Here is a 27,956-nt window from a genome sequence, read left to right as displayed (position 1 = left end):
TTTCCTAAACCCAAACTGGCAGTCTGACAATAATCCATTTTCATTGAGATGGTCAACAATATTCTGTCTAATGATTCTTTCCAGCGTTTTACAAATTACAGAAGTTAGAGATACTGGGCGATAGTTCCCAGGATTTGATCGATCTCCTTTCTTGAATATACAAGAAACATTTGCTAATTTCCAGTCTTGAGGTAAAAGACCACTCTCTATTGATTTTTGAAATATAGCACTCAATGGTTTGTTCAGTTCCTCTGAGCACTGCTTCAGGAAAAAGGGGTGACAATCATCAGGACCACACGCCTTTGAAGTATTTAAACTTTTCAAATGTTTTAAAACTACTTCTGGTTGTATAACAATATCAGATATTGAGTTTTGTTGGTCAACTATGTTATCAAATGGTGGAATGTTAGAATTATCTTCTCTTGTAAAGACTGATGCGAAGAAGTCATTCAAAACATTTGCCTTTCCTTTATTCTCAGTTACTTGGTTACCATCTTTATCAACCAGGTCTCCGATACCAGTTTTACTTTTGGTTTCACCTTTCACGTAACTCCAAAAAACCTTTGGATTTGTTTTTGAAAATTCAACATCTCCTTTCTGATATTTTTTCTTTGAAAATCTAATTGCTTTTGTTGCACTGTTACGTAATTTACAATAGGCTTGGTAGTCTCTATAACTTTGGCTATGGATAAAACGTCTCCATGCATGGTATTTCTTTTTAACTTTTTTCACACAATGGAAATCCATCCATTTTGGTCTTTGAAACTTTTTACCATTGAAAGTTTTTGGTATGAACTTTTCAATACAAACATTAATATGTTTTATAAAGTATGTCCAGGACTCTTCAATATTCATATTATCTAACAGTTCTCAGCTCACATTGTGTCTTGGCTGAAGACATTTCAAAGCTGAGGTTTCTTGTGACAATTTGACAGATTCTTTCTGTGTGAGCAAGCTCGAAAGCTAAACTCTTTTAGTGACAATTCGATAGATTCTTTCTATATGAGCAAGCTCGTAAGCTAAACTCTGTTTTGTGACAATTTGACAGATTCTTTCTGTTTGAGCAAGCTCGAAAGCTAAACTCTTTTAGTGACAATTCGATAGATTCTTTCTACATGAGCAAGCTCGTAGCTAAACTCTGTTTTGTGACAATTTGACAGATTATTTCTATATGAGCAAGCTTGTAAGCTAAACTCTGTTTTGTGACAATTTGACAGATTCTTTCTGTTTGAGCAAGCTCGAAAGCTAAACTCTTGACAGTTTGTTTCTGAACAAAAAGACAATTCGTGTGTTTAGACAATTTGTAAGTACAGCAACTCTTTCAATTTCTAGATTTCTACTAGGACTTGCTAAACGAGTGTTAATTGACACTTATTGACACGCGTGTGTGAATGCAAAGTGGACGTTTTTTTGCAGTCAAAAAGTTGCCATCTAAAACTTGCGAAATACGACTCGCAATTGTCAAGAGGATATGTCAATTAAGGAATACAGGATGAGTCATGCTTGTTTTTGTCTGTCCTTTTTATTTCGCCTTTTACGTTCATAACAGTTTAATAGTAATATTTTTGCTTTACAATTATTGTACGTAACTAGGGTCTTGATGGATGCAGGGTTGCAGCTTTTAATTTTGACCATTATTAGTTAAAATATAAAAATATATCTATAAATTAGTGTAACATATTATATAGCCACATTTATGAGCGTTTTGGGAAATGTTTTAACATTTTGATACTCATTTATGAAATTATATGGACTACATATTATACGCCGAGAAATCCCTATATACGTCCTAAAATTTAACCCCCGGCGTTTAGAACATTGCATAGATAAACTTGAGTGTTTCTTAATTGCCTTAAACCATGTCAAAATCAGGTAACGGTAAATAGTCATTGGTTTGCAGCATTGTCACAACAAACTATGAATTTATGAATAAAACAAGAGCCGTCGTAAGACAGCTTGCTCGACTACGCAGCTTTGACTTAGAATACAATAACGATGTAATAATACCAAGTTTGGTCTCTTTATGTCAAACCTAACTAAATTTATTCGATACATAAGGTGACTTTGATGCTGTCCTCCCACCAGCCCGCCCAAACAATGACGCAAGTCATTCAAATAACTTGATTTCCCATTATGAAAATGTGGTTAAGAATATACAAATATGCCTTTCAAAGGAAATTAAAAAAAATAATAATAATAATAATAATAATAATAATTCAAGGGCCATAATTTGTATTTAGGCTTAAAACGGAGTTATGTTTCTTGTTGAAAGATGGTCATAAATAATTTTGAATTTTATTAAGTGCATTTAATGAATGGTATAGAAGTTCTTTTATTCCTTAACTTTTACTTGCCTAAAACTTTAACCTAAGTAAATCAGGGGCCGTACCTTGTATTAAGGATATGGAGTTATGTAACCTCATTGGGTGATAGTCCTCAACAATTGTGTGAAGTATTAAGTCAATTGAATGGAGGGTATAGAAGTTATTAAACAATATCCCAATCTGCCCTAAAACTTTAACCTAAGTTTGATAGTCAATCAGGGGCCATAATTTGTATAAAAGATAATATGGAGTTATCTAACCTCATTATGTGATGGCTCTGAACATCTGTGTGAAGTATTAAGTCAATTGAATGAATGGTATTGGAATTTAGTCAATCAGGGGCCATAACTTGTATTTAGGATGATATGGAGTTATGTAACCTCATTGTGTGATGGTCCTGAACAACTGTGTGAAGTATTAAGTCAATTAAACAAAGGATATAGAAGTTATTAATAAATATTCCAACTTGCCCTAAAACTTAACCTAAGTTCCATAGTCAATCAGGGGCCATAACCTGTGTAAAGAATAATATGGAGTTATCTAACCTCATCATGTGATGGCCCTGAACAACTGTGTGAAGTATTAAGTCAATTGAATGTAGGGTATTGGACTTATAAGTGAAAATCCCAACTTGCCCTAAAACTTGAACCGGACGCCGACACTGGGGCGAGTAGTATAGCCCACCTATTCTTCGAATAGTTGAGCTAAAAATGACATTGTTGGTAAAATAGGCACACATGTGAAAAAGGCATGTTTTTAAGGTTTGGGTTATTAGCGATAGAAATGACGATAGCGGACAACAAATTTACGTAACTGGCTTCCTTTGAGCTTATTTCAAAAATATAATTATGTCAATGTCAGTCATAAACACTGCCCTTTTCTTTTTTATGGGCGGGATATAGAACATATTCGTGTAACTTATGTCAACAACCGGCTATTGCCTTACAACAAAAAAGTATCGCGGTGCTTTATTGGTCGATGGGCGGAGCGACTGTAAACTTGATTAGCATTGAGTAAGACTCTTGCGGCAGGTGTAACTTAAGATTCTTCTATAAACTGTCTTAATTTTAGTTTTGTTTAACCCTTTAGGGCATGTATACGAGATAGGCCGACATAGCTCATTAGCAGATGTATACGCATCTAGCCGACCGTATCCATTACTGGATGTAAACGCATCGCCCGCATATTTCAATAGGGTCATTTCAATATTTCAATTTTTCATCTTTCTTATTGTAAACAATATCCTGGATGTTTATATAAGTAAAGTTTAACCTTTTGTGTATTGATTTTCCCTTGAAAATATCGTCTGCTAAAATTAGAAGGTATTTATACTCCCAATCGCAGGTGTGATATCCCATTGTGACATAATAAGACCACGAGCTGAGTACTGTATGGAAAATCCCCCAAATTCATTGATGCATAAATCATTAAATATATTACGTCAGTTCAATTTACCATTGAAATCAATAAAGATTATAATTATTTAAAGATAATATTTTGTTTACAAACAATAGAAACAAAAAGTAGCTGAGAAAATGATGAGTAAATTATCTGTGGAACTGTTAGATGTCCAGCATGGTTCCGGCCGTAAAATAGGTCAGGTAAACACATTTGTGAAAGCATTTTGATGATCTAGATCTTTTGATTCATACCGGAAAAACATTTATCGGCTTTCTTTTTGTAAACAATTTTATGAGGGGGTAATAAAGTTAAACAGACACCCTGGACTGGATCTCTCAGCTGGATGACACTAGATATGCCTGCCATATTTCTGTGTATTATACACAAGAACATCAATTGTCGGCTTTTAATCCAGATGGGTCTTTTTTATGATAGGGGTAATAAAATTTAGATCGATCCCAGCATTTTTTTACCCTTTGATTTAATGCAATTATGACATTTCAAAGAAATGTTACAATTCCATCTTGGAAATGCATTCACAGATGAAATAAAATAATTTAATATTTCATCATTGACACCATTTATTAGATAATTTAATTATCTATAAAAAAATTATTCACATAAAAAAGATTTGGCCACAATTATTTGGAGTAATATTGATTTTAAGTTCATACTGCTGTATTAATTTGCTCATTTTCAAATCTCCTAAAATGCCTATACAGATAAGGACTGCTTATCAGTAAGTTGGCTATTGACTGGGAGGTGTCAATCTGGCCACTTGCCTATGTGCTAAAGGGTTAAGGCAACATTAGTGTTTACTTTGCTAGGCTATTACTAATCTGAACAAATGTGCTTCACTTGTATTTTACACAGAAAGCGCCATGTAGAGATTGTCTGTAATACATCATGAGTAGATAACTTTGAATAATTATCGTTCATATATTTTGTCAATTAAGACTACATCTGACTATCTTATATATGTGATACCCCCGACCATCACAGTGTACGGTTTCGCCGACGACCATACTGCCAATAAACGTTTTCGGCCAAACATACCTTCTGCAGAACAAAGTGCTATTCAAGACATTGAACAGTGTGCTGTAATAATCAATGATTGGATGAATGAAAATAAACTAAAAATGAATACAGCAAAAACTGAGTTCATCATGTTCGGGAGTAGGCAGCAACTTGAAAAATGTCAAACAAAAAACATCAATATTGTTGGTGACAGTATCGAAACTGTACACTGTATACGTTACTTAGGTGCCTTTCTCGATGAAACTTTAAACTTTAAGGAGCATGTAAAACGAAAATGCCGAACAGCCATGCTAAACTACATGAGAATTAAAAACATTCGAAAATATTTGACCAAAGAGGCAACGGAGATTCTTGTTCTTTCACTGGTAATGCCACACATTGACTACTGTAATTCCATCTTGTATGGCATTGCTGCCTGTGATATTCAGAAAATGCAAAGAATTCAAAACATGTGTGCAAAACTTGTGCTTTCTCGAGGCAAATATGAAAGCTCCAAACAATCTTTGTTTGAATTACACTGGTTACCAGTGAAAGCTAGGATAAACTTTAAAATTTTAACCATCATGTACAATTGCTCGGTCGGAAAGGCACCGGCATACCTAGTAGATCTGTTGACAGTAAAGCAACCACCACGCAATCTTCGTTCTTCACTATCCAGTGTGGGGTGTTACGTCGTACCAACAAACAAACATAAAACATTCTCTGATCGCAGTTTTAGTACCATTGGCCCAGCCATGTGGAACGATTTGCCATCTGATATACGAACATCGAAATCGTTAGAAGTGTTTAAGAAGAACTTGAAGACACATTACTTTCGAAAATTTGACATGTTGTTTTAAAAACAGTGACTGAACAATGAACAGTGGAAAACTAACTGTGATAAATTAGCATGCGATGATTGTTTATTTTATGTTTTATATTCATTTTATTTTTAGATATTTTAATTTATCTTACTTCATGTCATGTGTTTTATTTGCTTTAACGATGTATTTAGCTTAATTATTTATTTTTTTTGTTTATTTCAAATTAAGTATGTTTGATGTCTAGATAGTATTATATCTTTAAATTATTTAAAATATTTTATCATTGTATTGTACAACGCCATTGAGTATTTTATGCAAAAATAGGCGTTTAATCAAATAAACAAGTTTCAAAATTCAAGTTTCTATACATAATTATATGTGCATGGAAGATGTTGGTTTTGTAAATGATTACTCGAAATGTTTAATGCTCGTAATGTCCATTTAAATAATAATTATTTTGATGTTCGTGTATATCAAATCATCTATGTGTGTATATATTCTTTGTATTCATCTGTATATATGTTAATCTCTTCACTTATGGAGGAATAAAAAGTATCTATCTATCTAACTCTGCCATTAATCTTTGCTTTCTTTATGTTAATTCCTTATCTCCCTTTTCCATTTATCTTTTCTTTCTGTTATGCCCATTCCTTATCTCGCTCTGCCATTAACCCTTATTTCCTGTTTGGTTGATTCATTATCTTTCACTGCCATTTATCTCTGCTTTCTGTTAATCACATCTCAGATCAATCCTTTATCTCAATCTGACATTTATCTCTCTTTTCTGTTTTGTTGATTTATTATCTTACACTGCCATTCATCTCTCTTTTTGGTATTGTTCCTTCCTTATCTCACCCAGAAATTTATCTCTTTTTTCTGTAAACTTTGAGCAAAAATTATCAGAATCTTCAATAATACAATTTAAAATGGCAGTTACCTGTCTGAAGATCTCATGCACAATGTTGATATTCTCCCTGGTGGAGTACATGACATTCCTGACAATCTCGTACTCAGACATGCTGTGTTCCTCATGGGAGAAGCTGGTATTGGGCGAGTCTTTCTCTGTGATCTGTGAGCTGGAGGAGAGGGTGCTGGTGTTACTGCCGGGGGTCGGTACGTCCTCCCCCTCTACCCCATCTGTCTTGTCCCGCCTGCCCGTGTCTTCATCTGGGTCTGTCAGCGCTGAACTCGACATGTTGAAACCCCTGAAGATCATGTTTTAAGTTGGTGAATGAATACATGTACTTCTACGGAGGTATGAAGTTTGATGTACTTGAATTCTTATATTATCTTATATTTTTGAATTTGTTAAAATAACAAATCAATCAAACTCACGATTTATCAAAATTGGACATACAAACTTGACAAGAAGGCTATAAGCAATAAACATTTTTTTTATATTATTAACACTATAAAATGCAAAGAAGTAGTCCAAAACCATGTTTGCATGAAAGTTCACAGTACACCCAATGCTTATGAAAACATAAGAGAGTAGATATATATTACCTATTAGTATCTGATTCAAGTTTCTTGGTTGAAATGGTGAATGTGGTAAGCCAACGAATGAAGATATCTCTGCACTCCGACACATTCTCTGGCTCGTCTGTATTTGCAGTGTCAGCTGATGTCCGCATTCTAGGCAAGTCTATAGGGGGGACGAAAAAGGTGCTATATTGTAAGTAAATAGTATTTTTTTAAAATATAAATGCAGCATCAACTGGACACAGGCTGGGTGTCGATTTAGTGTTCAGTAAACATAAATTTGGTGGCCCTGTTCATCAAAAACATTTTAAACAATTAATTCTAAATTTGTCTGACGATCACATTAATGAAGACAAGAATGAAAACACTAAATATCTGTTAAAAAAATGCAGAACTGTTAAAAAGATGAGAATTAATAAAATATCCCCTAACCAAGGTCTGGATCATAGATTGTCCTGGTTTTGTCGAAATCTGGGAGGAGCCACTTAAGGAAGGACTGCTTGAACTTGTTGAAGAGAAACATGAAGCAGACCTCACGCATTTCCTTGTTCATCCACTCTACCTTTATCACCTGTTCCACAAACAGACAAACATACACTATAAACTGTACTAACTAGCTTAATATGTTATAACCTCTCAGGGTTTTTACACCTGATAATGATCAATCCTGTAAAATAGCCATGGGTCTCTTTGAGTTTGAGGGATTTATGCCCATTGTTTTCAAAGTCACTAATAATCATTTAAATGTACTTCCTTCTGCTTATAATGCAAATGCCAGAGCAAACAAGAGCTGTCACAGTATGTGACAAATGCTCCCAAATGTGACATTTACCTTTGAACAATGTCAGTATATAAAAAAGGGAAGAAAATAGCAATAAAATGTGTGGATAAAGCAAGGAATGTTTATGAACAAGTGGAATATATAACACTAATAACCTCGCATTGATGATTTGAAACATCACATGAGACCCATGAATGGTCACAGTATTATCTGAGTCAGTGTTTTGGTCTTACGCAAAATAAACCAGAGAGATACATATGGTCATGTGGCAAGTTATTTTAAAATCTGTCCATACATAAGAAAGTTACAGCCCGGACACAACCACCTATATACTCTATGTCCTTATAAGCAGCAATCCATAGTATTCAAACACTAACTGTGACCTTGAACTTAGAGGTAGGGAGTTGGTACACAGGTCTTGCATGTGACATGTATGCCAGACACATGTGGCAAGTAATTTTAAAATCTGTCCAGAGAAGGTTACTACTGGAATAGTGACTTTAAGCGATCTGTTAGTAAATATGTACAACAAAATTGCAGACCATTGTAAACATATGCAATAAACACATCCAATCAACACTAACAGCTACATGTATTTCCATGATGATCCAGCCCTACTGTGGCTTACATACCTCTGAGACTATAAACTGCAGGAAGGCCTCAAAGAAGAATTTTGTGATGTTGTCTGGCTGTTTCTCTCCAGGCACTGCTAGAATTGGCGTTATTTCCCCTGCTGCAATTATCCCTCCATAGCCTGCAAAACAAACCCGTTCATTTTAATATTGCTACAACTATTAGGTAAAGTTAAGTCATAGATTCATGGCATTTTTTCAGCCTGTTTTTTTGTCTGAAATACATTTTGACTAGAAAAGGCAAATCACCCTTCTCCCAAAAATAGAGAAAAAAAACGCCGTAAGTCATTTAATCATAGCTCAAATTATTCTGTAAATTATATGCAGATTTTGCCCCTTTCTTCTCTTAAAGATGCACTCTTATTCCCACATAAGATTTACCACAATTAATACTACTGTTTTAATATTCCACAGGATAAATAAATGTCTTTTATGAAGGATACCAAGTTTAGTTTGAAAGAAATGTGCATTAAACACGGTATATCTACTTAATGAGACAATAGTAGATCACAGTTAATCTTTTAGCATTCATCAATCATTTAATATATTTGCGTTTTCAGCTATTAAATACACAGTTACACTCTTATTATCAGTAATTAATATTTTCCATAAATGATTTATTTAGTAAGAAGTTTAAAGTTTACCACTCAAAATTTATGTTTGCTATATAGGTGAATGTATTGATTTTGAATAAGAATGTCACTTTAAATCATTTTTACTGACAACTCTATATGTAACGTGCAAGACATTTGTAAGAGTAAATATATTTTTATTAAACAGATTTCATACAATTGATAAGTGTGCCAACATAAGTGCAATTCTATTCTGGCTAGCATGTAACAAGTATAATTTTTTCAATTTTTTTTGAAATTATGATAATGTACATTTGCTTGTTTCATTAAACATATATATTACCAACATACAGTACACTCAACGAGTTAGACCCACATTCCTCTCTCACTCCAAGGGATAAGGTTGATGATCGCGGTCTTCCTTCCAGGGTAAAACTGTTAAACTCGCTAAAATCCCACCAAGTTCCTCTGAGTGGCTGGTTTACCGCCAAGCTTAATATGAGCGATAGCGTTGGAAATTGTCTGATTTTATGACCCCGCAGCAGAATTCCGTGTGTAATCAGATAAGCGAGAAATCATTCTTGTTCAGAAGTTATTTGTTTTTTATGCTTATGTACATTGTAAATCTTACCAGCGTTTAATTTGCATTTGTGTCTGTAAACGCCAATTAAATATTGTCTTGACTTGTTAATAGTAAACATTGAATCATTGATGTATTGCCACTAATTGTATTGCATCATAAAACAGCCGACATTTTACCGATTCTGAACCATGACCTCTGATGTCGAGGGCCTTAAATTCAAACTCAAAGGAACGCAGACAGTCGATAAATTCATAGTGTTGGCCACGATAGCGAAAATCTGCAGAGGGAAATGGAAAGTAGGTCTTACTCGGTGAGTGTACTGTATTGAAACTCGTTGAGTGTACTGTATTGAAAATTGAAAATGTACATATTCAAGATGTCTTTTTCAGGTGTTAAATTCTTTCATCTGGACTTGAAGAATAGTATACTTACTATTCAATCGTCAAGGTATGAAAGTAAGGTCAAATTTTTCAATTTTACGGTTTTAAATATTGCATTCTCAGATTGGTAAAATTCTAGCATAACTATAATGGTATAACCGTATAACAATAAAAGCATGCAACACAGATTCATGGAAGTGGTAAATGGGACATGATCTTTCTATATCTCCAATTCAAATTCACGTTCATTTGTATTGTTCTACCGCAATATCTAGTTTTGGCAAAATAACAAAACCATTTATAAGTACATTTACAAGAAACAGTGGCTTCGGTATAATCAAACAAAGCAGCAAATATATTCTTAACCAAGTTACCAACATAAATGACAAGCTATGATAATGTCTTTGAGTTTGAGTCCTAAAGATTTCAACACAAAACACAAAATGGAAATAACAGTGGATATCATGCAGCTTTGAACACAGGGATACATAGAACTTACTTGGCACATTGGGGCTAGATGCATGTACTAGACAGGAACACAAGATCGTTGGTTAAATGCTGCACATTTTAAAGTGACAGAAAGTAAAAAAGACATGTGAGCAAGTAAAATAAATTGACTACATCAATTCCAAATTACTTTCAGTGAAATTCATCAGGCATAAGTTAAGTGCTGCTTTAATAAAATACATTGGTAATCAGCTGATACATGTATTAATAATGTATGTTTACTTTTAAGTTTGCAAACTTTATTTGGTTTATCTTCTTTAGTTAAAATGTTTAAAACTTTAGCACTAGTAATAAGAAATATTTTAAAGTAACTTGTGAATAACCATACAACTGATAAAGACATGGAATCCAATAATCTCTTGGTGCTGTGCATGTTTAAAAAGTATAACCTTGGCAATATCGAAATTACTGAACTGAATACAGGAACGGTTACGAGCCTAGTACTCACTGTCAGGTGTTGCAGCATTGCGTCCGTACAGTATATCCTGGTGTGTGCCCTCACCCATGCCTGGGACCAGCTGAAGGAAGATCTGGTGACATTCATCACTCGCATTGTCCTGCAGGATCTGGTACCACACCAGGAATAGCCGCATACCTTCTCGACGCAACTGTAGTACAAGTTTATAACACTGACATGTTTTGAATTCATGAAGTGTAATTATATACAGGAAATATTCTTAAACCCTCTAATTTAGATTAAGGATACTCTTATCAAATTGACAGCAGTGACCTTAAAACAGCAAAATCTCACTTTCTTCAATCAAGCAATGAAGTATCATACCCTCAGTCCATTTCCAGGGTGTAGCAGTTTCTTCATGATCCGTCCAATACTGTGAAACATCCATCTCTTGTGCACAAGCTCAGGCAACAGCAAAAGAATTTTCTGCAATTTCCCGTTATTAATTTAAGGCGCAGAACCAGCAAAAGTAAGAAGAAAAAAGATTGAATTATTTGAAAATTATCTATAGCTGGTTTTTTGCAAGGTATCATGCTTAGTGATGATTTCAAAAGTAGGACATCAAATATGGCTTTCTTTTTGGATTCTTGATTATATTTTTTCCACCTATACACAATCTGGTGGAATGCACCATTAAATAAATTAATCACAACATATAGTAAAAACATTATAAACCCTACCTCAAATATTTGAAGAATGTGGTCCAGCTCTTCACGGTGGGATTTATTTGCTGAAAATACAATCATTAGTAGATTTTTTTAATTTTCATATTTTTATCTGGCTGCAAGTGGAATTTAATCAGTAGCAATCTTAAAAATCTCGATTCTTTACATGTCACCTTGAAATGTAAATTAAAATCATTAAAAATATAAGCTTAAAAGTGATTTTAAAAGCATTTTTCATTGAACATAAAATACCTCTTTGCTTCAGATCTGACTCGACCGAGACAAAGTTATCAAAAAAGATGTAGTAGATGTGGGAATATGACTCCTCAAAGAATTTCTTGGCTTCGACTGGTTCATAGTTGTCTGAAAAAAGAATATACAAAGTACAAATAGCAATAAAAGATCCTACATGTATCTTTCAATCTTCAAATGAATAGCACATGATATGGCTCAGATTGTTGGACCATGCAGCCCAAATTGAAAGACTACTGGTCCAGATTGGTAGCTGTAGTACAGACCAGACTAAAATATATTATTTTTTACACCTGGGAACAGTGGACAACATGGCCTAGATCTAGGTCATTTCAGATCTAACAATCTTGGCAGTATCAGATATGCCGATTTTGGCCATAAGTTCTACCAGTGGGTACAGAGAAGTCATACCAACACAAGACCGTACCATTACAATGTCCTCCAAGATTTGGAAAAGTTGTCCCAAACCTATAGTGTCAGCTACAATATAGTGAGATCACAGGCAATTTGGCCTATTTTCTGAAAATAGTGAACTTCACTACATGTTATAATAAAAACTTAAACTCTAGACCAAGAATATTATCCTAATCTTCGGTAAAAGGGACTTTAGACTTTTGGTCCAGCAAATCCCAGGTAAAATTCCCGCCCTGCAGACACAAACTGCTGGTTAAAAAAATGCCCTTGCATCTCCGGGAAATCCTGTAATTTGAAACTGACTTCTTTCAAATTGGGAGAGAATTTGGATGAGGAGCCATCTTTTTAAAATATCTATCAAGATCTTGTTTAACTACGGGAAAAGCTTGGCTTAAACACAGACAAATCCTGTTAACAGAACCACACATTCATTTGGCACTCCTGGCCACCTGGAAGGTAAAAACACGGCCCATTTCCCCCGCTATCCCGGACTGGTGCATAAACAACATCTCCTGATGTTAGGTCTTGGTGTTGGTAAACCCGTCTTATAATTTGGTTTAACATATGAATATTGCCTGCTAATCTGGGATGTTTTGTCTTTTAATCTGGGCAGTGTCCTTTAAATTATTTGCATCTACCGATATGTTTTCAATGTTTAAATTGTTTTTGACATTTGGGTCAAAATAGCTTTCAATCAATATCAACATATATATCATTTGACAGCAGCAAATCGATTTAAGTGAGTAAAAATTAAATAAAATTTGACAACAGAAAATAATGCGCCAGATGTCAAGAAAATATGATCGTTCTTTTTATCAAAAAGACAACATTCCATGAATGATCGCCAAGAAATCGAAAAATACCAAGAACTGTCCGAAGGTGTTTCAGTCGAGTCAGTGTGTCTTTCTTCGGGTCGACAACCTTCTGGGCGGCTTTTTTGAGGTCCCCATCTTTATTGGATTTCCTGAACTTAGCCAATGCCGACGACATTAGGCTTAATATGACTAAATTCGCTTATTAAATATCACATCTCGTCTGCAAGATTTCCTTAATAATGGCGGATGTTTACCTGAGCATGCGCATTTAAGTTGCAAACTAAAACCCAGTACCTAAAGTAAAGAACAACCGGTACCCAAATAATTCCTTCAAACTGACGAGATCGGGCAGTGACCACAATATGTTTTATTTGTTTTGATGAAATATGATCTTAATCCAAATACATGTATGTGAAATGAAAATATCATGGCAATTTTGATTAAGTTAGCTACTTATATTTTTATTAGGTTTTTATTTACTAGGTAATGTTTATTTTGTTTGCCAAATACCCGGCATACGTTCTTATGTATCTGTGTTCGACTATGGGCCGGAGGAATTTGTGCAATAATTTTGATTGAGAAAAAAATTCTTAAAACTTCAATAGACCACACCGTAAATTCGTAATAGATAAAAGGCCTACCTAGACTATAATAATATGTGCAGGCAATGAGATGTATATAAATAGTGATTTAGCCTAATGTAGTAAACAAACCTATATTATAGATATAATTAGCATTAACATTATAAATTTTTCATAAGTCATTATAGTAATGATAAATATCTGAAAGAACAAAAACATACTTAAAAATGTTTTTATCTGAAAGCTTGTGTAAACCGGCAGCCAAGGCAACGTCTATCAAGCTTATATTTTCTTAATCATTTTTGATGGTAATTTATTGTAACGTTCTCTCTCAAAATGTTCAACAGATTTTCGGCATCTACATATATCATGGTTAACGATGGTTTTGTATTGAATTAGTGCAGTGATTTTCTTTCGCATCATTTTATCGTGATTTATCTTTAAGTGTTTTGGCCAAACTTTGAAATTAAATGAATGAACACTCTGTATGACAAAACACTTACGATAACCAGTTTGGCATCTTAATACTTTTCGAAAAAGAAAAAAAACATAAACAATAAAAAATAAAGATTATATTTCTGCGAGTAACTATGCCATCTGTCCAATCATATACAATTCATCTTTGTCTGTGTTAAAAAGGGCGGTAGATGAACACAAAACTTATACTTTCAATACGGCGTCTCAGAAATAGTGTTGTAACAAAATTTGTATCAAAATATTGTGATTTAGGTATTATATTCACGTCTGGAGTTTTTTTCATTGAATGTAAGAAATTTTATCAGGCTAGACAAATAATAATAGCATTTTTGAAACTGAAGAAATATCTTCAAATCTGTATTAAATTATCGACTGAACTTGTGTTGGATTTATCTGATAAAGTAGTTAAGTATTTCGTATTAATTAAGTATCCTTGACCGCAAGTTCTAAAGAAATACATATGTTATGGATGTGAAGTTTGGAACATTTCATGGGCTAACAATATAGAAAATAAAACATACAATGTTTTGAAAGTATATACTGAGGCATAACACCTGTACGGAAAATTATGAAGAACGTGGACGAACAAATGTGTACTCCGTGATGCATTAAGCATAATGTCTAAGATAATGGTTCAAAATATAACTTTGCGGTATTAAGATTTATTCAATTGTAATGAACAAGACGATAATAAATGAAAGTAAAACTAACCCAAGAAAAGTAAATGGGCCGTTATGGTTACAAGTATTAATGTATGGTCTCCAAGATAAAAACAACATGTATAAGCATTATTCATCACCGTGTTAAGGATACCTTTATTCGACAAAGGAATAGTACAAAATTCAACCGGAGCAACGTTAAAAGTGTGTGTTTTAATTTATTTGCAAGCATATCAAAAGCCTGTTAATATTATAAAGTAATTAATACTTAACTAAAGAAAGACTGTCATCACACGTGTACTGTATTGAGATGGGGAGATGGACAACATACTAATATAACATTTTTTTATGTACAACTTGTAACAAGTCAGAAGATATATATCACTCTTTATTTGTATGCCCCTTGTTTAAAAACATACGATGTACATACATGTATATTAATAATACAGAGGAAGACCAATCATGTTAAAAGCTGTTCATCTACTAAAATCTGAAATGTGTAAGCATACGTAAAACATTATAAATATAGAAATACGTATACTCAAATTTAGATAAATAATAAATAGGGAATCGACAAAGGTTTATTGCAATAGTATTCATTTCACATTGTAAAAGCATAATCAATACTGTTCATAAGTAATATGATTACAGCAATATTTTATAACTTCGATATGCATATATAATGTATCTTTGTACGTCGTTAGTACCAATTATTAGGACTTTTCTGTCATTTTGGTATATGATTAAGACGATTATATTTCGTTGTGTACTCAGCAATAAAGGGACATACTATTCACTTCTCTCGATCAATTCAATTCAATTCATTTTATTCAAGTAAATAAAGGCCACCGGCCCAAAATACACAAAATGTACAAAAAAACAAACATAGTATAGTAGTTGAAACATACGATTTACACATTTATCATATCTAACAGATGGTATACATAGATTGTTAACTTCAATATTGTATTATCATTTTCAGTAGACATTAAAGAGTTGAAATCATTTAAACTATTACCAGACGAATACCAGTTAAAAATATATTGTCTACGAATAATATCGAATTTAGGACATTGAAAGAATGAATGATATTCACAATCAATAACTGTCAAATGTTGATTCAGACAATATATACAAAGTCTCTCATCTTGCGGAGTATTTATATATCTTCCAAGTTCAATATTCAGCTTATGGTTGGATCAGCGAAACCTAGCAAACGCAATCTTATATTTTAATGGAATTTCCAGATGTAGGTACCTTTCTGTATTTAATAATGTTTTGTAGTGTTTATAATGATGACACCTTGAGGACTCACTAATGTCGTTATGCCAGTTTTGGACGAAACAGTCAATCAACCGTTGTCCGATCTAAGTCTCTAATCAGGAAAATTATTGTCAACATACGTGAATCATACCGCTCATTGATAATATGCATGCAGTATTGCTATATAATCTTATTTTTTGCCAGTGCATACATAAGCCATTACACATATCATGAATTTGATCACCGGTCATGTTGGTTAAGTTCATATATGCATGATTTGTTTCTTCATTATTCTTTGCATTTATTTCTGTGGTGGGGACGAAGGCTTAATGTACCTATCAGACTTAAACATTTGGTATCAAGGGCAATGCAAACGGTATTGCAATATAATTGGATAAACACTTAACCAAAGTAACCATATTCAATTCCCTTCATGAATAAATGAATTGATGTACTTAACACCCTGTTCTGCACACTTTTTCTGTTTTTGTCATTTCTTTTTAAATATCACAACTCAGAAACATGTTTGCTGTTGACGTAATAATTTGTACACTACCTTAAGTTTATATATGAATTCAGAACTTATCATTGTATTTTCTCTCTTTTTTTTAATATTTCCTTCTTCGATAAATTACGAGTTCATAAATTAAAAAAAAAGAACAACAATAACCATAAGAGACTGTTAAACCTGTACAAGTATGCCCCATATGCCCCCTATAAGTGACTGTATTAACATGAGACACTTACATGTATGTTATCTACAACAGTTTGAGATAGCCCCCATTTTCGGCACAGTTCACGCCCCCTTCTCTGCTTCATCAGCGATTAGTTGAGTAAAACTATCTGTTATCAATGTATAATTGCTTGTTTTCTATGCAATATAAATTAATAGTTCAATGTATTGGATTAATGAACCTTGGATTAAATAATATTACAATATGTGTTCCGTTATTTTAACTCGATTTACATGAGTATACCTATATCCTTTTAAATATTTATCTGAAACGGGGATGTCGGAGACAATAAATACAGTGCAGACTCCTGAGATAACGATTGATGAGGTTCAAAATGACACTGAAAATACAGAACAATCAGAAGAAAACCAAACTTTTTCCGATGATACAATTAATATTGGAATTCAGAGCCAAGAAGATGCAATAACAGTACCAGTCTCTACGCTGACAGTACCCCCACCACCAAAAGTGACTGCTCGCAGGGGTAATGGGTTAGAAAAGAGCGGAGATGGGGAGAGCAAAACAAGTTCTGCCACAGGAGCGACGTTTGTACCTCCCGGTACACCACATTCTTTCACAGGTGCCACCCTTGGACCGCCCGGTACACCATCAAACCAAAGAGTTCGGCACACAAGCCGAGAAGAAGAGTTAAATCACTTATCGGAAGAGGCAAGTGCCAATGATTTTTATCGTTACGATGTACATGTAACCTATCAATAGCACATTCTGCTTAAAATGATTTTTATAATAAAAACTAAATAATAAGATGTTATTTTATTACAATAAAAAGTGAGCCCAAATATTTTGTAAGAGATTGAGTTAGCAATATGACAAACATCATTGTAAAATAATCTAAGCATCATCTAGGACTTGGAATGTACAACGGCATCAATTGATTCTTTCTTTCCTCCAGAATTTGATACTTGCCCAGTCTTTAATAAAAGATGCAGAGAGTGGCCGCAATTTCACATATAAAACAGAGCCAAACTATGTAAGGTAAGTTAGTTTATCACCACCTAGCTGAACCTTCTTGATCTATCTATATCTTTACTGCAATGTCTTCCGATAACATTGACAAATATCAGAGATACCAAACTTGATGATGCGTTTAAAATTATGTTGATTTATAATTAAATGCACGCTTTATGATATATATCATACATTGAGTTATACCAAATCAAAGTTTTCTATAATCGATTATGTGTTCTTTTATTTATGTATGCTGCCGGGTTGTTGTTTTTTCAGGCTTTACATATTGTACCATCGTTGGTATTTGCGATGGGGGTTGTATATATGCATTGCGTTGAACATGTGCCTTGCACTGGTTGAAAAACCAACGAGAGACGGATGGGAAATCCCTTACTGGGTAAATGTTACTGTAGAATTATAAAATAAATATTAAATTGCTAGTTTCATTTTGCACCATTTTTGTCGCCTTTGGCATCTGGTTGGCGTACAAACGGACTTGAGTCTATTTGGACTTATGCGAAATAATGTAGAACATAATAGTCTGTACTGAATTAAATTCTATTTTAGGCATGTTTAGATGTGTTTAATATAAGAACATTTATATCCGTTTGTGTTCAATTTAATATCAACAGCATTTTGACTAGTTTCGTTGCTGGCAGCCTCAACCAAGTTGATTTTACAACACTGTTATAAACATGACTTTATATATTTGTGCACGATATGTTGCATGGACTCCGACCTAAACACGATATAAGTAGATTATCATATCAATAAACTTACTTGTAGATAATGCGTGTATGCCTTCTTGTGCACGGATTTGTCCATTTAACGTAACTTGATTCTGATAAACTAATTTCAGTTAATTCGTTGCTTGACTTGATCAAATTAAATCATGTCCGTTCACGTCGGGATGACTAACCTCATATTCAATCTATAAATGTAAAGATAGACCATGTCAACAAATGAATAGCAGTTCAGCCACTACCACTCGATGCAATATGTTTCATAGTACATATGAAAAGAAGAAACATATGGAAAGCAGAAATTATTTCTGGAAAACTAATGTGTAGCTTAGATTTGGTAATTGAAATGACAGGTGATTATGTTTCCATTGCAGGGGTCGATGATCATCGAGCTAGTCCTCATAGTGTTCTTCATATTGAGAGTTATTCATACTGCATACTTCAGCAACCCTGCCATATTCTGGAGGGACACGAAAAACATTATGGTCATTGGAATCATAACGGTAGTGAGATATTTCTCTATGTGTGTCAACGTAAAAACACTAGTGAGATATTTCTATATTTGTGTCAATGAAATGACACTAGTGAGATATTTCTATATGTGTGTCAATGTAATGACACTAGTGAGATATTTCTATATTTGTGTCAATGAAATGACACTAGTGAGATATTTCTATATTTGTGTCAATGTAATGACACTAGTGAGAGATTTCTATATTTGTGTCAATGTAATGACACTAGTGAGAGATTTCTATATTTGTGTCAATGTAATGACACTAGTGAGAGATTTCTATATTTGTGTCAATGTAATGACACTAGTGAGATATTTCTATATTTGTGTCAATGTAATGACACTAGTGAGATAGTTCTATATTTGTGTCAATGTAATGACACTAGTGAGATATTTCTATATTTGTGTCAATGTAATGACACTAGTGAGATAGTTCTATATTTGTGTCAATGTAATGACACTAGTGAGATAGTTCTATATTTGAAGTAGAATAAAATGACAGTACATATTTTCATTGTTGCTGTCAATATTAGTTTGAAGGAATTTATAATTTAGTAACTTTGATCATCCGCGTCGAAGCAAAACAAATTATTGATTGTTTTTATGGTTACCTTGTTTCTACTATTGTTTTATGCATTGATGGTAATATATAACTCAAGACTGGTTCTTTCTTTATACTTGTTTAGGACGATGTTCTAATATATAAGTATATAATTTGTTTTACCATTCCTGAATAAAACTACCATCAATAGTCTAACTTTACTTTGTCCACATCTAGCTGACCATACTGGACATAATCTGCTACATAGCCTGGGTGAATGCTGCTCCAGACAGCCACCCGGTTCGATGGTCTAGGCCCCTCAGGTCTCTCCTAATCATTAACTTCTCTGACGGCAAACAGGTTGGCGCCCTACTTATGTATCTTTTAAATCAGTTATTCCATAAAACGTATCCCATTGCATACGTACTTAATAAGAATTATAAGGATGAACATGATTATATGTTTATGTGGTTATTTTCATATAAGGCACGTATATAGTCAAGTAAGTCGAAGTTTTATATACATTAGTCGACATTCAATACACACAAATAAAACATGCTAGAGGATATTTAATGATATTATGAATTGAGTGAAATTCAAGTATGAGATACATATGAAAAGGAGTAAATAATTTATCATCATCGGAAATCAGCGAAAAACCGACTCCGTTACACTGAATGTATCATGGAGCGAGCCGTGGGTCTCCGAAAATGTATACGTCTAATACTCTCAAATGATGTATCATTAATATCAGTTTCCTTCATTTCAGATAAGGAGAGCGTTTAGAAATATTCGTAGAACCATACCTGAAATCATGAATGTCCTTATTCTGTTTATGATGAGCGTTTTCCTGTTTGCACTACTAGGATTAAAGTTATTTGGTCGAAGGTACTCGAATAATATTGTAGTTAATCTTGTGTTCAATGCCATTTGTCATATATTCTGCCATTAATAACACTTGTATTAAGATATGCTTCATGGAATGCGTTTGCTGAACCATTCTAGGTACATACAGGTTGATTATAGTAACTCTTTTATTGATTAACGTATTATTACTCGTGTCAATGTCTTAAATGGATTTTGTTTGCTTCTGGATGAACAAAACAAATATGGTTGTTTTGGTGTTCGCTTAAAATGTAACGCTCTGTGTATTGTTTGTGCGTCGTCCCTTTTTGTGGACACATGACCTTTGTGGCGAAAATTAAATTGTTGCGTTTGCAAAACAGGAAAAGCCTGACATATTCAGACGGATCGGAGTATTTCAAGATGTATTTTGACAGCATTTGGGATTTGTACGTCCTGGTTACAACTGCAAATTACCCTGACGTCATGTAAGTTGCTTTTTGAACGTTTTTTTTTATTATTCCGTGGATATTTTAGAAGAAAATTTCAAAGAGTACATACACTTAAACAACGTTTATTGATTTTGAAAGTTATAATGGTTTTGTTATTTTGTTTGATTAGGATGCCGGCGTACGATGAGAGTAAATGGTTTGCCTTGTACTTCATGACCTATCTCATCATTTGTTTGTACGTATTCATGAGCATCGTTCTTGCTGCTATTTACAATAACTACAGACAGAACTTAAAGGTGAGTTGAAAAACTACCTTATTGGAGAGTGCATTATGTGTTTCTTTTTATGCATTCATTCTGATATAAGAACGGTAACCGACATACAATAAGTAGCTAGGGGTTAAAAGACGACGATCTTACGATATATTTCAGCAATATACAAGCAAGGGAAACTCTGCAATACGAACTAATGCATTTTCTACAATTACTACAAATCTACAACGATTGTGATTGCAATTATACATAAATTGCAGTCCGCGCCTTTTATGAATAATTTTAATATTTCTGCTTGTTTTTGCAGTAACTGTTTTTTAAATGTTACCCTGATTTGATATACTTATAATTTAGAATGAAATTCGAGAGGCTGTATTTGGAAAAAGAAGGAAGTTGAGACAGGCTTTCAGTATACTGAAAGTAGAAAGGAACGGACATGACGTGATAACGAGACATATTTGGAACGCTATCATGACAAGGGTTTTGCCTAATAAAAGCATCCAACAGATAGAGCTGCTGATGACAATTTTGGACAAAGATTCTAAAGGATATATAGGTATGTTTAATGACTGTTACTTTGTAAGTATTCAAAACGCCTACCTCATGTCTTCACATCTGCCAAAAAACGTTTTTCGGTATACAAATATAACAGTAACTACTCATGGATGAGTAAATTATTAACATATACAACGAAATAATGAAAATTGTCTTTATGTTAACATTCTCATGGCACTTAAATAAAAAACTAAGTGTCCCTGTAGAGCTTTACAGACGATAAGGAAATCAGTAACGAATGTGTGTTGATGTAATATCAGTGAATTATATTTACTTTCGGTATTTCAGTAAAAGCGGACTTTCTGAACTTGGTTAACCTCTTGCAAGTTCCTGTCAGCGAGATTCACGATAGGCGGACCTTCTTGGAAAAGAGAATACCAGATATATATAACTCAAGGCCCAGTAAAGTTCTAAGGATGTTTGTGAGACACAAGTAGGTGCCTAGAATTACACACATATTAACGGTCATTTTTGCTTGACTAACTTAACAAGCTTTTCCTTAATAAGGAACGTGTTGTTATAGATTCATAAATATAAAGAAAAACACGATAGTCTGTTTAAAAATGCGTTTTGTGTCATTTATCTTCAACTACAGCAGGCTTATTTCAATACTACACAATACTGAAACAAAATTTCGTCAACGTTCATCGAATATTTTTAGTAATCGCTTCCTGTTATATATTTACCCGTCCTCCTTGCTGCATTGCTCTAACTGTTGAGGTCGCTGTTACTGCCATGAACTTGAACATGCTGGTTTAGTTCTTATTCATATCAGTTACATTTCTTTTAAATCTCATTTCAGATTCTTTCGTTATTTCTTTGATTTCATGATCTTTATAAATGCTTGGTTTATTGGTTTCGCCTTTGACGACGCTGACTGGTTCTTTCTTGGATTTTTCATGCTCGAAATTGTTCTCAAAATGTACACATATGGACCAAAAGACTTTTTCAAAAGGCTCTGGAATTTGTAAGTAATAAATGCATGTAATTTAAGACTTGAAATAAAGGTAGTTGATTCAACACTCCGATTTTGAAGTTTTCTTACATCACTGTGTCTTTATATTTGTGTCGCCACGAACTCCTACTTATAAATGAGTGTACCTTTTCTTTTTACAGCTTTGACTTTTTTGTCATATTTGGAGCAGCTGTTGCAACAGGTTACGAGTCCGCTGCAGGCGATGGTACGTAACGTTTTGTTTTCAATACTTTATTATCTCTTTGAAATAAGTTGTATCGGCCATTCCAGGTAATTACACACTTTCGAGGTACCAACTATTATAAAGTTCTAATTCTAAAAATCCATTGACAGTTCTGTAGTCTGTAAATATTCTGCCTGTTTTACGATTTTAACATGAGATAAGTTTCTGTGATATATTTTCAAGTATTTGAAAGCCATATTGTAACACTAATAGAAACAAGTGTATATTTATGTGTCTGTTAGTACATGTATATATACATACAATACGCTTTAATGACATCAAAAGTTGGAGAGGAGCTCAGTAGATGTGTATTTACAATATGCATTAATGGCATCCAAAGTTGGAGAGGAGCTCAATAGATGTGTATATACGATATGCTTTACTGACATCCATTGTCGGAGAGGAGCTCAGTACATGTATATATACAACATGCTTTAATGATATCCACAGTTGGGGAAGAGCTCAGAACATGTTTGTATACAATATGTTTTAATGACATAAACAATTGGATAAGGGCTCAGTTCATGTATATATTCACTATGCTTTAATGACATCAACAGTTGGAGCTGAGCTCAGTACACGTGTGTTCACAATATGTTTTAATGAAATCCAGAGTTGGAGAAGAGGTCAGTACATGTTCGTTTATAATATGTTTTTTTTATGATATCCACAGTTGGAGAAGAGCTCAGTACCCTTGACTTATTATTGGTACTTAGGGTGCTCAGATTGGTGAAGATATTCGTCAGCATTAAAAGGTATTATTATTGCGTATTTCCCCAGTTACAGAACAGCATAGTCGTTTTTTTCACGTAAACTAAATATATTTGTGTGGTTTATAAAAACATACATATCATATCATATCATACTACGCATGCGAAATTTTATAACCAGTTCGAAATTACGCAGTGTATCTACAGTATGTTTCTTGGTTGTATGGCTGTGTCTTTTGGAGGTTGATCTGTGACCCATTAAACGTTATCTTGGCTTTTGAGTTTTTCCTTGTAGTTTAACATCCGAAAAAAGTTAAATTATCTTCTTATAAATGTTTTTCAGGTTTAGGGTTATCCTCCTGACCATTTTGAACATAGGACCATCCATTTTAACATATGGCGGTGTTATCTTTGTAAGTCAATTTCACATAGGACTATCCGCCATTACATATGACGGTGTTATCTTTTGAGGTCAATTATACATACGACCAACATATGGTGGTGTTATATGTGTAGGCCAATAATCAATATGACCATCCATCATAACATATGGTGGTGTTATCTTTTTAAGCCAATTATGCATAGGACCATCTATCAATGGTGGTGTTATCTTTGTAAGCCAAATATACATTTAGGACCAATCATCATAAATTATGGCGATGTTATCTTTGTTAGTCAATTATAAATGCACTATATGTAACAAAGCATTGTTCATCATAATTATATACCAGTAAGAACTATTCAACGGCTTATGAAATGTTCTACTATGCTTTTCAAAAACATTTTAATTATCTTCCAACGCATATGCATACTTCTGTTTTCGAATTAAGTACTTGTATGTAATTATGCAAAAAGGACATTCAGAAATTAACTACTTTTTAAATTTGTTTTTTTTTTTCAGTAAGATAGGAGTCCTTCTTCAAAACAAACTTTAAATAAATTTTCCCCATACTTTTTTTACAGGTCCTCTACTACATGTTTGCAATTGTCGGTATGGAAATATTTCATGGACAAATTAAGTTCTATGGATATAATGAGAGCAGCCCTGAGCAACAGTTTTGTGGCAACCCTAAACTGAACGAATCCGTGTTCTACCGTAACCACTACTGCAACAATAACTTCAACGACATTATCCGGTCCATCGTTTTGCTGTTTGAGTTGACCGTTGTCAACCAGTGGCATGATATCCTTTGTTTTCCCTACACGCTTATATTTAGAACAAACAACAAAAATGGCGACGAGCTTCATCATTTAACTAAAAACATATCACACTTCTGACGTAAATGGAAGATCATAGAGTATGTTAAGCAAAAGATGAACTGTTTTTTTATCAAATGAAGATTTGAATATACATATAACAGCATTCACTCATCATATTCCTTGACGCCAGCTACTCTTGTCGTCCGGGTTTGTGATAGTAACCAACAAATGGGCTCGCCTCTACTTCTTCACTTTCCATCTTTTCTGCGTCATCATAGTGCTCAAGTATGTCATTTAATTCAATTTTATGGTAACATTGATGTGTGTATTTCGATCACCATTGATATCCGCATGTTGTTTTGTTGGTTGTTATACTCTTAAGTGCATTACCCAATGAAAGAACTGGACGGTTTTGGTAAGCTTTTGGCCTTGAGCATGTAAACAGTATTCTGAGTACATTTAAGGCTACTGCCGTACTGCGTTTGTCTTTGTAGTTTCTGTTGTTTCACTGAAATTGAAGATCTTGTAAAATATATGATTTTTTTGTTACACTACTTTTATCACTATAACTATATACTGTTTTTTTTGTTTTTAGCATCTTCGTTGCCTTCATTCTGGAAGCATTTATTCTTGAATATTCGCTGCAAAAGACTGGAAAAATGGATTCTGTTGTTGAAACAAAGATCAAGGAGCTAGGTTTAGGAATTGGCCAGTAAGTGAAACTATGAAGTACAAGAACAGTTAAAACAAACGATGAAACATGTTATTTTATCATATTTAACCTTGTTTTCGAAATTGACGCGCAAATATCTGCAATCCATTACAGGAAGGGAAAAGGCGAAAAAATGGGACCTCCGGATGTAGACAAACTAGAATTGGTATCGAATGAAATTGAAGTTGACCGAAAACCCCTGGGCAGCAGCAACAGCAGTAGTGCCAGTGTCAACATGGGCGCAGATGGATCTTCAGAGCATGACAGCGATACTGATAGTATTCCTGATCTATCGAACGAGATAGGAGTCAAATTTCACCTGAAGAAGAAAAGTAAGCACAAAATGATTACCTGACCATCGAAAAACATTTATTTAAATTGATAGACTCTGCAATATTTTGAATGGTATAATTAACCAGACATTATAAATCAGACACACAATGTTTGTATAACTATATAACTTATTTCAGGTCGTAAGAAAGTAGAGGTCTTACTCATGCAAATGTTTGAAGGGGAGATCAATCCTGAGGATGATGGAGATGAAGAGACGTACAACCTTAGGCAAAGAACTTTGACATTGGATGCTGTCACTTAATCATGTTGTTTTCATATTGTTGTTTCCTTTGTCGTCTGATGATATCATCAGATTCTGAAACAGAACCTATGTCAATATGACCTGTAAAAGTGGATCAAGCAAAACGCAATCACTTTAATTAACGATCAACCGTCTTAAATCTTATTAAAAACAAAACATTTCTAAGTGTTACCCAGTTATAAACATTAAGGTACTAAAAGGCAGTACAGAATACTAGTGTAGGTTTTAAAAGCATTTATATCTGTCCATAATTATATGGCTACATAACATTTATTTATCAACGCACTGATACTTGATTGACAGGCAGCGTTCGGGGAAGATGTTCTATGTGACATTGGATTATTTATCTTGTGCATTACGACTTTTGGTCTATTATATTATGACTCATTGATTTGTACACGTATCATTATATGATATTGGGACATATGCGCAATTATTTAAGATGCATAATTGACATGATATACGAACAAAATGTTGTGAAATTATCAACTTTTTCATGTTCAGAAAAGCTCCATTCTGTCCATTCTATAACATGCTTATATAATAAACTAGTATTTCAACATTATTTATTATTGCTTGTTCTAAATTGAAAGAAATCATCATTACTGTTTATTTTATTTTTTTCTAAAACTCGCTGTGAATGGTTATACGGCAGTCCTTCAAAAGCTATGGTATATGGTAGATGTTCAAAATACTTGGACTTTGAATGAATAATATTTGTGAACACGTTCGATGTTTCGAGTTAATACGCCTATGCAGAAATCGTGTGGCAACGTTTAGTATGATACTCTACTAATGCAATAAACGTTTAGGGGTATTCACCACATTATTGCATTGAATGTAAAAGGTAAAAGACTATTTACATTTTTAACTGATAAAGTTTGATCCCACGGACAATCAATAAATATCTTTAAAAAAGATACTCGGCCGTAGGAAACCAGCAGTTGACTTGTGTTCGAAGGGGTTTTGACTATTTTAACCCACCAGAGATTGTTTCTGGTTAAATTGTTGACCGGTAATGGATATTTTAGACGTTTATTACTCAGGGAAAAGAGTGCTAATGCAATACAGTATTTGAAATAAACAAAATAAATTTTATGACTTGCACACTTTTTCGGATACCGGATTCGTTTCACTTGGATACACTTTGACTATATATATAACCTTTTCCGATACGGCGTAGGGTGACCGTGACCTATGACTATCGGCCAGCCAGATCATTTCCGAAATTGTTTCAAATTTTAAGCATTCTACTCGTTGTTTTAAAAATATCAACTTGTCTGATAAGGTCGTTCACGAAAAATAAATATCTACAACTCTTAAACAACCACAAAGCTAGAAAGATCGATTCGATACCTATTCAATACTCCTTTATTGTATTTGTCTTTCTTTACAATGGCCAAAACATTTCTAGTTTCTCATTATAATCTTTATAATAATCCAATGGGATATCAATAAAGCTATTTTGATTTCTTTGTTGTTTTCTGACATTGCGATCTTCTCGTTTAAGTCTGAACATTAAGCCTTTGAACAGGAGCTTCGTTAAAGATGGCCACTGGGCTTGCCTCTGTTGTTTCCGGTTAACACATTGGTTACCGCACTCGCTTATTACCAAGGCATCCCGTGTTCGATTCCCGACTAGGGCGCATCTGAGTTTGGTAGGTGGTCAAAACCTTGGACGAGTTGTTTTCCTCCCTCACAGCACAAATCCATATTCTCGCGTGACATCATTTAAACGAGAGAGCTTCATAAAATGTAGTTACAACTTGTTTCACAATCGCAGTAAAATAAATAAGTTCAAACTTTATTGTATTTTTCGTTGTATCATAATGTT

At 33.8% G+C, this 27,956-nt stretch overlaps 2 protein-coding genes across 9 annotated transcripts in view; one reads left to right on the top strand and one right to left on the bottom strand.

The window, feature by feature from the left end:
- Window positions 1-13,373, bottom strand: part of LOC128209910 (ral GTPase-activating protein subunit alpha-1-like) — an 87,606-nt gene extending 74,233 nt beyond the window's left edge. For 7 of the 8 annotated variants that reach the window (XM_052914172.1, XM_052914174.1, XM_052914177.1 and 4 more), the window contains exons 1-10: window positions 13,155-13,373; window positions 11,878-11,988; window positions 11,641-11,690; window positions 11,285-11,386; window positions 10,952-11,111; window positions 10,496-10,522; window positions 8,462-8,583; window positions 7,481-7,619; window positions 7,073-7,211; window positions 6,504-6,771 (exon numbers count right to left, since the gene is read on the bottom strand). In XM_052914172.1, coding sequence (XP_052770132.1) covers window positions 6,504-6,771; window positions 7,073-7,211; window positions 7,481-7,619; window positions 8,462-8,583; window positions 10,496-10,522; window positions 10,952-11,111; window positions 11,285-11,386; window positions 11,641-11,690; window positions 11,878-11,988; window positions 13,155-13,281 — 1,245 coding nt within the window. In that variant the 5' untranslated portion in view covers window positions 13,282-13,373. The remainder of the gene's footprint in view (window positions 1-6,503; window positions 6,772-7,072; window positions 7,212-7,480; window positions 7,620-8,461; window positions 8,584-10,495; window positions 10,523-10,951; window positions 11,112-11,284; window positions 11,387-11,640; window positions 11,691-11,877; window positions 11,989-13,154) is intronic. The other variant, XM_052914175.1, reaches the window with a different exon arrangement.
- Window positions 13,374-16,893: 3,520 nt separating this feature from the next.
- On the top strand, window positions 16,894-26,687 carry LOC128207578 (uncharacterized). Its single transcript, XM_052910606.1, has 19 exons — window positions 16,894-17,489; window positions 17,734-17,816; window positions 18,066-18,186; window positions 18,907-19,035; window positions 19,822-19,944; window positions 20,354-20,472; window positions 20,811-20,915; window positions 21,049-21,175; window positions 21,506-21,707; window positions 21,995-22,139; window positions 22,509-22,673; window positions 22,823-22,887; window positions 23,579-23,660; window positions 23,959-24,028; window positions 24,579-24,798; window positions 25,010-25,100; window positions 25,411-25,527; window positions 25,642-25,859; window positions 25,998-26,687. Exons 1-19 carry the CDS (start codon window positions 17,097-17,099, stop codon window positions 26,120-26,122), a joined length of 2,700 nt encoding a protein of 899 aa, XP_052766566.1. The 5' UTR covers window positions 16,894-17,096; the 3' UTR covers window positions 26,123-26,687.
- The last annotated feature ends 1,269 nt before the right edge of the window (window positions 26,688-27,956 follow it).

The sequence above is a fragment of the Mya arenaria genome, chromosome 11 (genome assembly GCF_026914265.1).
Source record: "Mya arenaria isolate MELC-2E11 chromosome 11, ASM2691426v1".
NCBI lineage: Eukaryota > Metazoa > Mollusca > Bivalvia > Myida > Myidae > Mya > Mya arenaria.
This window is presented reverse-complemented; position numbering and strand designations above follow the sequence as displayed.

Coding starts and splice junctions, on each gene's coding strand:
- LOC128207578 (XM_052910606.1), top strand. CDS start 17,097: ATGTCGGAGACAATAAATACAGTGCAGACTCCTGAGATAACGATTGAT. Junction 22,888..23,578: donor CGAGTCCGCTGCAGGCGATG/GTACGTAACGTT, acceptor TGATATCCACAG/TTGGAGAAGAGCTCAGTACC. Junction 25,528..25,641: donor CTAGGTTTAGGAATTGGCCA/GTAAGTGAAACT, acceptor AATCCATTACAG/GAAGGGAAAAGGCGAAAAAA.